At 38.2% G+C, this 16,871-nt stretch overlaps 1 protein-coding gene across 6 annotated transcripts in view; it reads right to left on the bottom strand.

The window, feature by feature from the left end:
• Window positions 1-16,871, bottom strand: part of BICD1 (BICD cargo adaptor 1) — a 246,143-nt gene that overhangs the window by 123,316 nt on the left and 105,956 nt on the right. For 5 of the 6 annotated variants that reach the window (XM_055573639.1, XM_055573579.1, XM_055573588.1 and 2 more), the window contains exon 2: window positions 14,240-14,452. In XM_055573639.1, coding sequence (XP_055429614.1) covers window positions 14,240-14,452 — 213 coding nt within the window. Of the gene's footprint in view, window positions 1-14,239; window positions 14,453-14,993; window positions 15,594-16,871 lie in introns of those variants that run through there. The other variant, XM_055573620.1, reaches the window with a different exon arrangement.

The raw sequence follows: 16,871 nt of genomic DNA, 5'->3' as shown, positions 1-16,871 counted from the left end.
AATGAATCACAACCTGGAATCAAGATTGCTGGAAGAAATATCAACAACCTCAGATATGCAGATGATACCACTCTAACAGCAGAAAGTGAAGAGGAATTAAAGAGCCTCTTGATGAAGGTGAAAAGGAGAGTGAAAAAGCTGGTTTAAAACTCAACATTCAAAAAACTAAGATCATGCATCCAGCCCCATTAGTTCATGGCAAATAGAATGGGAAAAAGTGGAAGCAGTGACAGATTTCCTGCAGCCATGAAATTAAAAGACACTTGCTTCTTGGAAGAAAAACTATGACTAACCTAGACAGGGTTTTAAAAGCAAAGACATCACTTTGCCAACAAAGGTCCATACAGTCAAAGCTATGGTTTTTCCAGAAACCATATATGGGTGTGAGATTTGGACCATAAAGAGGCTGAGCACTGCAGAATTGATGCTTTCAAACTGTGATGCTGGAGAAGACTCTTGAGAGTCCCTTGGGAAGCAAGGAGATCAAACCAGTCAGTCCTAAAGGAAATCAACCCTGAATATTCATTGGAAGGACTGATGCTGAAGCTCCAATACTTTGACCACCTGATGAAAAGAGCCAATAACTGGAATAGACCCTGACGCTGGAAAAGACTGAAGGCAAAAGGAGAAGGTGGAGGCAGATGATGAGATGGTTAGACAGCATCATTGACTCAATGGACATGAATTTCAGCAAATTCTGAGAGATAGTGAAGGACAGAGGAGACTTGTGTGCTGCAGTCCATGGGGTCATGAAGAGTGGGACATGAGTTAGTGACTAGACAACAATAACAAGGAATTTTACTGACCACAATTATTTTTGTGCATCTGCTCTATCCAACATGAAATATTATATTACTAGGCTTCAGTAACATTCTCTGACAATCTTGTTTTTTAAATATTTGTTTATTTATTTGGGTCACACTGAGTCTTAGTGTGGCATGTGACTTGTGGGATCTTTAGTTGTGGCTTGTGGGAGCTAGTTTCCTGATCAGGGATTCAACCCAGCTCTCCTGCATTAGGAACATGGGGTCTGTACCAGGGAAACTCTATCTCCAAAAGCAGCTGGAGCAGAGTACTAAGAAATCAGTTGACTTCAAAAGTATTCTTGTTGAATTCAACCTTATTTTTATATTAAATATATTACTCAATCTCCACGATAACCTCTATGCATTTCAAATGAGTGTACAATACATGGATTCTTAATAGAGAAGTGATCAATCAGCACCATCTAAGATCACCATTACAATAAACAAAGAAGACCTTGGCATTGAGTCTTTAACTAATAATACTTAGGCTGATATTTGGCAAATCTAATACAGTTATGTAAAGTTTAAAAATAAAATAAAATTAAAAAAAAAAAAAAATACTTAGGCTGGAGAGCCAAGTGGTATCCACTGGATGTTTCCCAGAGGGCTCTAATCAGGCTGTGTGCTTAGAGGATGTCATGTAGGTGTTTCCTGTTTTACTTCAGGCAGCTATCTTCAAAGAAGCAGCCCAAGGGGAGAAACATGCCTTCCAGTACTAGAATTAATTACGTATTCATTTTATTCCTCAACATTCTAATAGAGGCTGATTTGCAGAGTGGTGGTCAATAGAATGGTCGTTCTTGAAGGAGAAATTTTGCAGCAAATTAAAATACAGCACAGAATTTTCATTTCTGTTTGCCACAGAGTCTAAAAAATTGTGGTTACATATGATGATCTACATATACACATTGAAAACATTTGCCAACTCAGTAGAATTTCTCTCAATCTGAAGCTTAATGGTGGATTTGCCCATTATAATTAGAATTAGGTAGTAACACTGTCTGATCTTCGAGTGTCACTGCCCTTCTCTGCTGACTGACTCCAGCAGAAACAGTGAAGCAAAGTAAATGGATGGGTTAGTACATCATAATGAGATGGGCATCACCAACTATTTGGCTTCTGAATCTTACTAATGTTAATCATATATTCTGTTCTAATAGCAAATGCCCCAAGAAGATTAGGATATAGTAAAAAAATTGATTACTAGCAAAAGTCACAGGGCTTCCCTAGTGGCTCAGTGGTAAAAAAATCCACCTGCCAATGCAGGAAACACGGGTCCGGTCCCTGATCCGAGAAGATCCCATATGCTGTGGAGCAACTAAGACCATGTGCCACAACGACTGAGCCTGTGCTCTAGAGCCTGGGAGCCACAAGACTGAGCCTGAGCACCCTGGAGCCTGTGCTCTGAAACAAGAGAAACCACTGCAATGAGAAGCCCACGTACTGTAACTAGAGAGTGAGCCCCTGCTCTTCACATCTAGAGAAAGGCCCACACAGCAAAGACCCAACACAGCCAAAATAAATAAATTAAAAAAAATTTTTTTAAGCTACATATTTATTACCTTTATTCTTCTTTCTTTCTTTTCTTTATTAATGGTGTAGAATATGTATTTCCAGTAGGGGTTGGTATCACCTCTGTGGTAACCTGAATAAAGGCCTCCAAAAATATCTAGGTCCTAATTCCTAGAGTCTGTGGATGTGGTAGCTTATGCGGTAACAGAGACATTGCAGATGTGATTAAGTTAAGATTTTTGAGTCAGAGAGATTATCCTGGATTCTGGGTAGATCAGTGTGGTTCAGGTGGTAAAGAATTTGCCTGCAGTGCAGGAGGCCCCAGTTTGATCCCAGCATTGGGAAGATACCTGGAGAAGGGAATGGAAATCCACTCCAGTATTCTTGCCTGGAGAATTCTATGGACAGAAGAGCCTGTCCATGGGCTCTTCTGGGCTACAGTCCATGGAGTTACAAAGAGTTGGACACAACTGAGGGAGTTAACACTTACACTTATCAGACAGAAGCAGAGGAAGTTTTGACACAAAAGAGGAACATGATATGACACTGAAATAAGATGCTATAATGCTGGCTTTGAAACATGGAGAAAGAGGCCATGAGTCAATAAATGCAAGGGGTGCAGTCCTAGAAGCTGGAAGACAAGGACATTCTTTAAGCACCTCCAGAGGAAGTAGAGCCCTGCCAACAACTTAGCCCAGTAAACTGCAGACTTCTGTCCTGCAGAAGTGTAACACAATAAGTCTGTATTTTCATTCAGCCACCAAATATTAAGTATTTTGTTACAATATTTCTCAAGAATTAATACAGCCCCCAACGGGGTAAAAATTAATTCTTGGGGAAGCAAAAAAAGTCATATATTACAACAGCTTGTGATCCTCTCAAGCTCAACACTACCCTACAAAATCTTATTCTTCAGTATTTTGTTTTGTGGCATTTAGGGGAAAAAATATCTGAATTGCTCTTTTTTTTTTTTTTTTTCTGTGCTGGGTCTTCTTTGCTGCACACAGGCTTTCTCTAGTTACAGAGAGTGGGGGCTACTCTCTAGTTTCAGTTTTCAGGCTTCTTATTCTTGTGGCTTCTCTTGTTGTGGCTCTAGGACTCTAGAGCTCAGGCTCAATAGTTGTGGAACTTGGTCTTGCCCCATGACATGTGGGATCTTCCCAGATAAGGGATCGAACAGGTATCCCCTGCATTGTAAGGTAGACTGTTAACCAAGGAAGAGTCTATCACCAAGGAAGCCCCCAAACTGCTCTTTAAGGAGTTGAGAATGAAAAATAGGTTGTGAAACAACAGTTCATTGGCAAGCACTGTCAATGACAGTTTGATTCAAATGATGCACCACTTTTATTACTCTCAAGGCCCATTTCACCACCATTAGCAGTTAGATAATGCTATTAGACAAAAAAAGCATTGCTACCTTGATACCATTAGACAAAATAGATATTACTATCTTGACAGGTTCTTCTATACTTTCATTCTAACAACAGAATTTACCAATCCAGAAAAGGCTTGCTGACCACTTCTTTGTGCAAGTAGCCAAACCTCTACCTCATTTTTAGACAGGCATTCTCTCCTATACTCCACAACAAGACACAGGAATAGTTTGGCCCATAAATAGTGTCCATCGATTAATGTGTATGTTTGAAATTGTGCGCCAAAGCCCATTACAAAGTACATTTTAATAGTCCAGATTTTAAAAATGTAACACAGGAAGGTTTATGACTATTGTGACAGCCTTGGAAGAGACTGTTTAATCATAATTCTACCTTTGGCATAATTGTTTTAGTAAAACCAAAACTCTATCAGAAACCTATTTCTAGTGTACTTTTAGCATTACTGAACAAGTGATGATGAAAAAGCTATATAAGTAGTTAATCAGTGGATAGCCTTTCTTATGGGATACATTCAGCTTTCACACAAATTGAAAGTTAAAAATCTGTGTATATTAATGTATCGAGTATGATTCAGTCTACAGTATTTTAAAAAACATCTTTGTTGATTAAGCATTAAAAATAGTAAGTCAAGATACATATCAACATTCATTATATCACTAAGTTCACTCATTACTTTGCTCTTTCTGACTTGCTCAAGTAAAAGTTTCCTGTAACCTTCAAGAAATTAAGTTCTGAGTAGATTCAGGTATTGTTGACTGTTAGATTAAGCTATAAATTCCTTTAGGAGCATTAAATGCCTGAATAGAATCTTAATCAGGCTAGATCTGCCAACCAGGGTCTTCTTTGAAAAGAGGTCAAGATGTAAAAAAAAAGATTAAAAGTGTCCACTAAGCATTCTGGCAGACATGCTGATTTTGCATTACTATGCTTTCTACCCAGTCCACACAGGGAGCAAAATCTGAGCCTGGGGTGGGAGAAAAATTCTGAAACAGAATCAAGCTATTTATAGTCGAAAAATCAGTGTGTACAAAATGGATTGTGCACTGATCTTTATTCTTATGTTCCAAGAGGTAGAAGTCTGGTGTTTGACCATAATTCACAAGACAGGAAAGAGAAGGGAGGGAGGGTAGGTAGGAGGAGGAAAGAAGAAAGGAAAGGAAAGGAAACATAGCTATCTATATATTATATATATATAATTCATATATATAACATATATATATATGATATATACATCAAGTATATATACCATACCAGTTCTACCTTTTAAAAAAGTAGATTGGCTTTTGCTGCTTATTTTTTTTTTTAATGCTGAATGATAACTGATAAAACCCGATTACCTTAGAAACTGTAAAGAAACTACACATGAATATTTTTTTAAAAAAGATTTTATTTTTTAATCTATGCCAGCTCCAGAGCTGCCATTTCTGCATCCTGCCCCAAGGGCATCCCAGGTGGCTCAGTGGTAAAGAAACCACATGCCACGCAGGAGATGTGGGTTTGATCCCTGAGTTGGGAAGATCCCCTAGGGAAGGAAATTGCAATGCACACCAGTCTTTTTCCCTGAAAATCCCATGGACAGGGGAGCCTGGTGGGCTACAGTCTGTGGGGTTGCAAAGAGTCGGAAATGACTTGGCGACTAAACAACAACATCCTGCCCCAAGCAAAGCTCCCTCGCCATTTCTAACATAAGCTTGACCACGGTGAAATTTCCCATTTAATTCTATATTTGACACTAGTTTAATGACTGGCTGTTACACAGGAAGTTGATCCAATTGTCGTTATCAGGCCAGAAGTTTATGCCTTTTCTTATTGTCTAATGCAGAAAGAAATGATTCACAAACGAAAATGGTAGTATTTTGAACCTGTGTCCTAATTTTGTCCAACATTTGGATGCTGGATGCAGCATTTACACATGCCTTCAATTTTGAAGTTTTCCCTAGAATGTTTGGGATTATGGAGATGCTGGTCCTTATTACTTCCCCAAAATAATGATAAAAAAGACTAAATTTATTTTTGACTAAAGATCAACTGATGTTGTTTTGAGAGCTATTTAAAAGTTGTTCTGTTATTTCTCATTGACAAATACAACAACTCAACTTTCTAAATCATAGGGAAAAAGTATTTTCAACTCTTAAAAAGAGAAATTATCTGAAGATGACCAGAATCTACTTGCTGGCTACAAGGACAACCCGGTAGGAATGTGGCAAGTGACCATCAACACCTGCTAGAAACAAAACATGGCAGAGCTTTCAAAATTAAAACAAACAAACAAAAAAACTGGCTTTCTGACTTTAAAAACAAAGAGAAATTAAATGTATATGCTCCTTACAACAAGGCATGCATTTTAATCAGTATTCACTGACTCCATGAGCATATGGGATTACAGCAGGCATGATGATTTTACAGATGTGAATAATGCACTCCTCAATTAATGGACACCTGATTCTCCCTTGGGGACATTGTTTCCCCTGCAACTCTCTCGAGCGTGGACCTGGAGGTGAGATGGGTGCTCCTCTTGCCTCTCATGGCTGTTTCATTTGTTCTCCTTCTCCTTCACATCTAAAACTACCTGTTTTAAATCTCATGTCATCATGAGATTTTTTAAGTTAGTAAATGTATATTTTTAAAAACCAAATTAACACTAACTTCCTCAAGGGACAGGGTAACAGCAGTAGAAGAGGCTCAGACACTGCATACTATCCACTGCTCAGCACTGTTCTTGTCCCTTATCAAACACCAACTCATTCCCCCTCATTTTTCTAAGACTTTACCTCCTGGTTCACTGCCAATGTTTCCTGAACTCCTGGTCTTAATTCCTAGTATTCCCAATATGCATAAAGATGATCTCAATTCCTGGAATTCCTCCTCTTGGGGATCCTCTCCTGTCAACCACTCAGTTCCAAGATCATACCTTAGTAACTCATGCTTTTCTAAGTGACTATGTCGCCACTTCTCTATCCTCAAATACCCTACACCCCATCTTCCCTCTCAGCTGCTGACCTTGCTTCCTTCAGTGAAAAAATTGAAGCAACCTGAAAAGAACCTGCGAAGACTCTCTTCATTCAAACCTGCGAGGGTACCAGCAATGCATCCACAAACTCCTCTTTTCCTGGCTATCTACCATAGAAAAATGAATACTTATGTTCACATTAAAATATAAATGTACATGAATGTATATAGCAGCTCTATTTGTAACTGCCAAAATCTGAAAATAACCCAAATGTTCTTCAATAGGTGAATTGATTAAAAAGTAAAACAAAACTGTGGTATATGCATATGGTAATATTTGACAATAAAAAGGAAGGAACACAACCGACATGCAACAACTAGATGAATCTCAGAGGCATTATGCTGCGGAAAAGAACCCACTCTCAAAGGTTACGTACCATACAGGTCCGTTTACATGACATGCCTCAAAAGACACAACTACAGTGACAGGAACCAGATGACTGACTATCAGAGATTGAAGAGGGGAGGGTATGACTGCAAAGGAGTAGAAGAAGAGATGGGAAATTTTGGGGGTGAGAAAACTTCTGCATCCTAAGTGTAGTTACATAAATCTACATTTGTTAAAATTCACAGAACTACCCACACATACATTTTAAAAATTCTGTGAACCTGTAACTTTAAATTAATCCTATAAACAAATTCATTAATGTAAATTATTATTCCCAAAGGCACAATGAAATCACAATAATTCAAAAGTGAATTGTCTGAATATTGTTGAACTTTGCTTTAAAATTCTTGATGACAGTAATATAATGGTAATAGGGATGTGTTTACTGCAGCTCAGCAAGTGTGGGAAAGAAGCAAGGACTCTTAACCATGGCTGGTTTAGGACAACAGTCTGACTGCTTGGTGGACAAGTTGTTAGCCTCTTTGTCTCACCCGTACAGGAGGGATAGAAACAGTACATGCCTCATAAGTTTAAGAGAATTAGGTGAGATAATTGAAGGAATGTAAAATGCTGAGTATTGTGCTTGGTACATGATAAGCTCTCATAAATGTTAGGTATCATATTATTTAAACCAATTATAAAGAGTGATCATTCTTTTTAAATTAAATTTTAAAAATCACTTTTTGACACTTTGCAACATTCCAGGGAGGTGTGAGGTCCATTCCTAACAAGTACAAAGAGCAGGACAGAAACTGGAACATTTCAGGGAAATAACTTTTCAGCTATAGCCAAGCCATGCCTTTACAGAATGGAAAATCATCATTCATTGGAAGTGTCAATCTTATTCAGCTGTGTAAATCAGCTCTCACTGATCATTTAACCAGATCTCAGAGACTATAAGAAAAGCTTTGTTATTATTGGAGGCCTTAATTTAAATAGTTCAACTTCTCCCCACCAGTAAGCACATTCAATGTTGTACTTAGAAATAATGCTGTGACCCTTTTGAGAACCAGACAGGTACAACAGGTTATTTACACTGATGGTATTTAAAAACACCTAGAAGCCTCTCCTCTGGCAACCTATGGGCTTTTAAACACGTGATGTTTCTTATTTTGGTGTCAGGATATCAGCCATTGCTTCTTGTTGTCAGAAGGTGCTGGGGCCTTCTGACAGTAGACCCCAATACATCTTTCTACATTTATTGTTTCTGTCTTGCTGTGTGTAAATAAGTCTGATTACCAAACTTTGAAACAATAAATAACATTAACATAGTCCTCTACTTCTTGTGAAGCAGTTTCATAAAAAAAATTTATCCTTATAAATACCATGAGAAGTAGGAAAGGTGTTATTATAATGTTTATGTGGGAAAATGAGAAGTTTAATCACACATCTGATTGACTGTTTAGATGTTTCTTGCTTAGTCACAGCAGGTACCATCTATCTGTGGTTTTAATGAGACTAAGATGAGGGTAATTTACTATACAAAATGTTATATGTTTTTTTAGTCCATGTGAGCTGCTCTAACAATAACACAATAGGCTAGGTTGCTTAAACAGACATTTATTTCTCATAGCTCTGGAGACTAGGATGTCTAAAATTGAGGCACCAGCAGATTCATATCTACCATATGAATGTGAAGTCATTCACATTGTGAAGTCAGGTGAAGGCCCACTTCCTGGTTCAGAGTTGGCCATCTTCTTACTGCGTCCTCACATAGTAGAAGGGGTAAGGGAGCTTCTCTGCAGTATTTATAGAGTCTAATTCATGAGGGCTCCACTCTCATGACCTAATCATCCCCAAAGGCCCTACCTCCAAACACTATCACATCAGGGATTAGGTTTCAACATATTAATGCTGGGGGGACACAGACATTCAATCTATAGTACATGTTGTCTAAAACATAGCTCACTATCTCCGGAGATACTAAATATAGAAAGAAAGAGTTTCTGAACACACTGAGTTGCCTTAGCATTGAAAACAACCACTCATTGTTGAATTTTTGTTCACTGATGCTTTCAGGTACCCAAGCATCTGACTCATAGCAATCACTGAAGAGACCTCTGTTGAATAAATTAATGTGTGATTTCAAAGTAGAAAATCTAAAAAGATGAAAACCCTAGGATAAGAAACTCAAACCCTATATCCAGCAGTTCATATTTTCAAAAATTTCCAGTGGGGTAAAGATAGTCAATAGTATGTGGTTAAAGAGCAGACACACATTTTTAAGAGACACTGGATGTCAGTCTAAGAAGGTAATAACCAGGATCCTCAGGCATCCTGAAACCATGTCACATGAGGAAGTGCTAGTGGATCTAGATATGTTTAGTTTGAAAAAGAGAAAATAAGATTGCTCTTTCCAAATATTTTAAGTTATGGGCATGGGCTAAAATTGTCAAGTGGAATAGAAAACTTAAAAAAAAATGTATTCTCTGTAGATCCAGTGGCTAGGAATATGACCAGTTAGTGAAAATTACAGAGAATCAATTTTTCACTGAACAAAACAGGGCAGTTTAACAATTGGAGCTGCCAAGCACCAGGACGGGCAGGCTTGGGAGGAAGCTAGAAGACAGGAGTGAACAGTAATTTAACATCTCCTATGTGCATGGCATTGGACATAGGACCTGTATAATGTATAGGACCTTACATTAGTATTACCATCTCCAGGTCAGAAGTGAGGAAAGTGATGCTTACAGAACAAAAGTGACTTGTCCAATATCACACAGTTGCTAAGTGGCACATCTGGAACTCAAACCAGAGGTAGCTAACTCCTAACATAAGTTATTTCTGTTCAGTTCAACTCAACAAACATTCTTTTTTTAATGTCTGCTTTTGACCAGGAACTATACTGAGTCCTGAGAAATACCAAGATAAATGACAGACAGAAGACAGTTCCTTCCTTGGAAAGATTCAGAGTTTACCATCTCCACAGTGCTAGAAGTGTCTGAATAAAGGTTACATGACCATTCCAGGTTACTAGAGAAAGAATTATTGATCTGGGAGTAGTCTTTATCAAATAATCACTTAAGGTGCCTACATGCCCAAATTCATAGATGTGGCTATAATAGATTTCTGGAAATTGAGCTGGTATATTATAAAATCTGGTTATTCCACTGAGGGAAAAATGGAACTTCAGATGTGATAAAAATCATATGAATTAAGCAACTTTTGAAATATAAAATGACCATATCCTAATGTTACCAATAGGTAACATTTTGTTACTGGACCTGAAGGATTAACACTTAATTTGATTAGCTCCCATTTGGTCCTGTGATTGGATGACATTTTTCCTTTACACTCCCTGTCCTTAAAAATCTTATTTACTTCCCTGGTGGCTCAGAGAATAAAGCATCTGTCTACAATGCAGGAGACCTGGGTTCGATCCCTGGGTTGGGAAGATTCCCTGGAGAAGGAAATGGAAACCCACTCCAGTACTCTTGCCTAGAAAATCCCATGGACAGAGGAGCCTGCTGTCCATGGGGTAGCAAAGAGTCGGACACGACTGAGCGACTTCACACTTTCACTTTCACTTTTTAAAAACACATTTAATAATGCTGTTTAAAATGTCTAAAAATGAGAATTACATGAAAAATCTAAGTTAGGTTTTACAGTCACACATAGTGCTGGAGCTTTTCAACAACTAAAGCAATAATAAAAACATACTGTAATTCCTACCATCTGATTCATATCTCAACAGAAAGAATTTTCAAGGCAATAAATTCAGAGAGGTATTTACCTAATGTTTCTTTAACCTAAGAATATGGACCTACATAATAAATGATATCTTCAATAATATTTTTATGGAGGATTCAGAAAGTTATTAATAATAACAGTTTATTATATTTTTACTATAACAAAATAATCTTTAACAAATACCACAAGCATAATTCTAAAACTTTTAGCAGAGCTGAGACTAGAATATCGATTTTCTAATGTGCAATTCAGAAAAGGCAATGGCACCCCACTCCAGTACTCTTGCCTGGCAAATCCCATGGGCAGAGGAGCCTGGTAGGCTGCAGTCCATGGGGTCGCTAAGAGTCTGACACGACTAAGCGACTTCACTTTCACTTTTCACTTTTCACTTTCATGCACTGGAGAAGGAAATGGCAACCCACTCCAGTGTTCTTGCCTGGAGAGTCCCAGTGACAGCGGAGCCTGGTGGGCTGCCGTCTATGGGGTCGCACAGAGTTGGACACGACTGAAGTGACTTAGCAGCAGCAGCAGCAGCAAAGCCCAATTCATAAATGCTTCCATTTTTTTCACTATACTATCCTATACATACCACATATAGAAAAGAATTTGGCCATGGAATTACAGATACATACACACACACATGTGCACGCACGCATCCATGCAAATGTGAGTGTAAAATGTCTATAACACACACAGCACACATACAAACACAGGTACCTTTACCAGTATTGATGATTCTACTGAAATTAGAGATTAGTCCTTTTAGTAAATAAAAATAATTCCATTAATTAACTTATCAAATTCACACAGCATCTGTCAAGCTGATGATTTACTGTGTTTTGCATTGGTTATCTTTGTCTACTTCTCATGGTCCTATCACATCTCTCTTTCAGTCACTATGCACCCATCTGTACCCAGAATACAAAAAGACAAATAAAACTGAGCCTAAAATAAAAACAAATCCGGGATTTCAATTTAACACAAGTCATCAAAAGTCTATATCAACATACCAAGAAATAGAATTTATTCCTTTTCTCCTTTTTCAAATGTACTCAACCCTGCATGCTAATAATAATTTTATTAGTGACATTAAAACCTAAGGTCTGCATGAAAAACAGCAGGGCTCCAGGGTGTAGTAATACCACTCACTAGCTTTCAGCCCATCAGAAAGAATATTAACAGATACACTGTTGGCACACTTAGAAAACCAGGAAACTGACCACCTGTTTTTTTCTTTTAGTTACCGACAAACCCAAATGGCTATAGTGCCTTGAGCTGTTATAGATTGAAAAAATACATAAATTTGGATGTAATAAGTTATTCTCTTACTGCAAATCAATTATTGAAAATGCATAGAAATCAAAGGATTATAACCAAGTAATCATTCAGCAATTCCCCAAATTTTGAGCCTTATGATACTCCAATACCCAGCCAAAAAAAAGTCTAAATTAATGTTTCTTAAAGCATGGTCTCTTTGTGCTGTGAATTTGTTAGAAATGCAAATTCTTGAATTCCACCTAGATTTGAATCAGAATTTTAGGGGGTGGAGCACAAGACTAGGTTTTGATGAGTTGTATAGGTTATTCTGGTGCTCATTAAAATTTGAGAAATGATCTGAATGAAGGGGTTCTCAATATTTTGTTTCCTTTACAGCCTCAGTTCATTTCTACCTTGCATGCTCATTCATAACCAACTCCTGTTGCTTATCATAAGCCTACTCCTTGGAAACTGCAATCAAGTATGGTGTAAGTGAGGATGCTCTGTCAATCCCCATTGTCTTGCATCAACAGAAAAACATCGATGGATACCCTTTCCTCAACCTTTGCTATTCTTCCCTCAGCTGCAACTGCCACGCACAAGATGGGGTGTGCAGCTTTCAGAAGATCTATCCAATTGGCAACCAAAACTGCCTGACTCACTGGTTTCAGTCCTTCTATACAAACCACCTGCACATGGGTACCCAAGGCACAGGTTGCCCATGTCACAGCCCCCCTGCCAACCTGCTGTGTGAGCCTGCTGTTCATGGTGGCTGAGGGCCCTGCCTGTGGATGTTTTGGGCTTTGCTTAATCCAGGAAGGTAGTCTATGGCACCTTGAGTCCCCTTGGAGGAGGAGGTCTGGTATAAAAGGATAAGCAAGTGATAATGAAAACCCAGCACATACAGATGTGACAAATGAAGAACTGGAGATGGGCTTTGTTTTTTAACAATCATTTAGGAAAGTGAGGCAGAGTGTCCTGAAAACTCTCATGTTCTTCTCGGTACCCAGCACTGAATTCCCCTTGGTTGGCTCCTTTCTTCGTCTCCAGAGTCATACTGCTCTATTTGGAGCATGCCCAAAGGCAACAAACTAGGTAAAGCAGATACTTTACTGTCAATATTCACTGACTTCATTGTAATATAGACATAAGCTAATGTAAATTATTGATTAAATTTAAATTTTGGACAACTTATATCTTGTAATAATGAAACTTTACTTGTAATACGCCACTAATTTCAAGAGAAGAGTATCAGTGGGTTGCTTTGGTTGCATTTCACAGTATCAAACAATTTTTTCATCCGATGTTTTTCTATTATTATGCTCAGTTAATGAGCCTACTTCGTAGTGTACCCGGCATTTGTTCATTAACCTCCACTGCACTGGTGTAGGAATTAAAGGATACCTGCACCTCTTCTACAGCTTTCTTAATCAAAAAACGGAGTGAACAATTTAATGTGAAATTTTCAAAACTACTCCTAAACGGGTAGTGGATGAAGCTGCTTTTGGCTATTTCTGTCCCCAGGATCACCTCCTCCGTGCAGGGCAGAATGACTCTGCCACTCTGAAACCATCTGGCATGTGATGCTGCTAAGTACAAAGCTGAAGGGAAAGAGCGAGTTCAGGGGAGGCCTTGCAATGAAGAAGGCTCCTAATCTGATTCATACCAGCTATAATTTGCTGCTTGTCTACAACCAGCAAAACAATTTATGGTTCTCTAACACCAGACTCTCGGACTCCCTCAAAACACTCCTCCGCCAGTCTCTCTCCCTCAGTGAGGAGAGGCCTGGGCTAACACCACTGTCATTTTGAATTAGTGCTGACACTGAGTATAAGAGCCAACCGTTCCTCTCCACATTGTATTGAAACAGGTAAAGGGAGGGACGTGTTAAGCTCACTATATTTTTTAAACACCTCTGCAGAAATAGCAAGACCAGGTCCCAAGTACTCAATAAATAAAGGCTTTAATTCTCAACGAATGATAAGAGAGAGAAAAGCTCACCTCAGAACAAGCTTTTATTTCACTAAAAAAGCAGAAAAAATGGCTAGCATTGACATTATGTGCTTCTTGTTTAATATAGCTCCTCTAATTAGTGAAAAAGTTTTACTCCTCTTTCCTAGCAAGAATTTTATCTTCTCTCTCCCACAGCTCTCTCACAGGGAATATGTTTGCTATTTGTTTACCTCCTTCAGATCCTGCACGACGGCTGTGAGCCTCTCATTTTCTGCCTGGACATTAGTGACTACAGCCCGGCTCTGTTTCAGTTCGTTCTGCATATCCAAGATCTTCCCCAGATAGTAAGCTTCCTTCGATGCTGACTCCTGCAGAAGCGTTTCCTCCCGAGTCTCTCCATCCTCAGCAACCTTACGGTGGATGGAGAAGGACTGCCCAAACGCCTGCGGAGGATTTGAAAAGAGAAAGAGCACAAAATGAAACGCACCGCTGCACTACTCAACAGAATTGGGAACATGATTCATTTTGATTTGTGTACAAGAAAAGCTATTCAGCAAGACTTTCAGAAGCAAAAACTACACAGTTCATGTAACAGGCTAGCAGCTCTCACTGACACTTGAAATAATTCAATTTAATAGGGAGAAAGAAAATTTTAAATGTTTTGCTAAAATATAATGTGTTAAAACTTGAAAAACATTACTGCTTGTTTTATGTTACCATTTTTTAGAAAAATCCTATCAAGGAATAGACAGCTAAGTGCTAAGGAAACCATAAAAATTCATATTCTAATTTTCAGTCTAGAAAAAAATCCCCAAAATACTTTTCGAGAAAGAAAATGATAGTTTCATTAGCTTTCTAATACATTAGTGGTAAGAATATATCAATTACAAACAATACCTTTAAGAGAGAAAACTACCAAACAGCATTCAAACTTCTGGTACCACAAAAAGACATAAAATGAGATCAATATTTAAGAAAACATATCTGTGTATAAAGAAATTTTAAAAACCCAGGAATTAATGAAATTGATAAGCTACAGTTGGTGAGTGGGAACGAGGTAGAAAGAATGAGGGAATGAAATGCTATACAACAGATCACATTTCATAGGAGTAACACTTTCTGAGATTGTCTTATCATATCATTCTCACTCTTAGAACTACAGTATGCAGTTTCACATTTTGTTGTTCAGTCACTCAGTTGTGTCGACTCTTTGCAACAGCATGCCAGGCTTCCCTGTCCTTCACCATCTCCCAGAGTTTGCTCAAAGTCATGTCCATTGAGTCGGTGATGCCATCCGACCATCTTGTCCTGTCATGCCCTTCTCATCCTGCCTTCTTTCCCAGCATCAGGGTCTCTTCCTGTGAGTCAGCTCTTTGCATCAGGTGGCCAAAGTATTGGAGCTTCAGCTTCAGCATCAGTCCTTCCAATGAATACTCAAGATTGATTTCCTCTAGGATTGACTGGTTGGATCTCCTTGCAGTCCAAGGGACTCTCAAGAGTCTTCTCTAAACCACAGTTCAAAAGCATCAATTCTTTGGTGCTCAGCCTTCTTTATGGTGCAATCCTCACATCCATACGTGACCACTGGAAAAATGATAGCTTTAACTATACAGACCTTTGTTAGCAAAGTAATGCCTCTACTCTTTATAATGTTTCACGTACCTCCCAAATAAATAATAATTAAGATCAGCCTCTATGTGTCCAGGGACCCAATGGAACACAAATAGTAACAAATGAACCCAGCTGTACTACAAATGAACAACATGACTACATTGAAAGGAGTCGAGAAAAAAGATCTAACCTGAGTAATTTTGGAAATGGGTATTTTTGCTATACACTGTAAAGCTAAAGACAAAACAAATTGTACCCAAACACTATAGTCTAGTTAGTAAATTTGTTTCTCATGGGGATTACAGAGACACAATTCTAAAACTCCTTTGTATACTAGGTTTGAGGAAATAAGTAAACATATTATGGATAATGAAAGCCAAATTTCTCCCTGCTGGAGAAAGGCATTACAAATAAAGAAAGGGAGAAGGAAACTAGCAGTATTGAGTTGTAATTAGAAGTATCAGGATAGTCTTTAACAGGGAAGTAGCTCAATAGATGGAGAGACAAAAGTGCTTATGTGTGGTTGTGTACACAGATTTTCTAGCTCTGTCAGCAAACCTTGCAGCCAAATTTTGTTTCTAAATATCAATCCCCAATTAAAAGAACTAGGGTTCTTTGAAGAAATGACTGAGTCCCTGGCTGGAGCAAAATGAACTTGGTGCAAGCTGTGGTGCCAATGAGTAACAAAATGCTTTTAAAAAATGACGTGGACATGTCAAAGGACACAAGAGTCTAACTAAAGAGGCTCCCAAATGGCCAAATCTGGCATAACTGGGGGGAACAAAATAGTTACAGTAGTGAATTATAATCCACAGAACAAAATCAATATTCATGAGTCCACATTGATGTAATAACTGAATAAATAAGGGAAGAAGAAACAGCTTTTCTTCACAGTAGAATTCTAATAATTTAATTCTAATAGAAATAAAATACATCAGCATTACTTGGCAGATACCAAGTAATAATTATTGCAGGTAAAGATTATCAATGAAATATATGGATATAAAATAACAGGTAAAAAATATGATGAGAAACAGGATATTTGCATAGTCTTAAAGCATTTTCTCCCAAGATATTTATTAATTCCAATGGGAAAAACAGTAACTTTGCAATGGAGTAACCCAGTAGACCTTAACTAAGTGACCAAAACTTAGCTCAGCAGCAACAAGACATCCTGACATTGTGTACCCTCTGATCAACACATGAGGCAGGCACAGGGTCATTTCTGTGATATTCTTACCAAAAATGCAT

This window comes from Bubalus kerabau, chromosome 1 (assembly GCF_029407905.1).
Source record: "Bubalus kerabau isolate K-KA32 ecotype Philippines breed swamp buffalo chromosome 1, PCC_UOA_SB_1v2, whole genome shotgun sequence".
NCBI classification, from domain to species: domain Eukaryota; kingdom Metazoa; phylum Chordata; class Mammalia; order Artiodactyla; family Bovidae; genus Bubalus; species Bubalus kerabau.
Note: the sequence above shows the minus strand (reverse complement) of the source record. Positions and strands in the feature narration are given on the sequence as shown.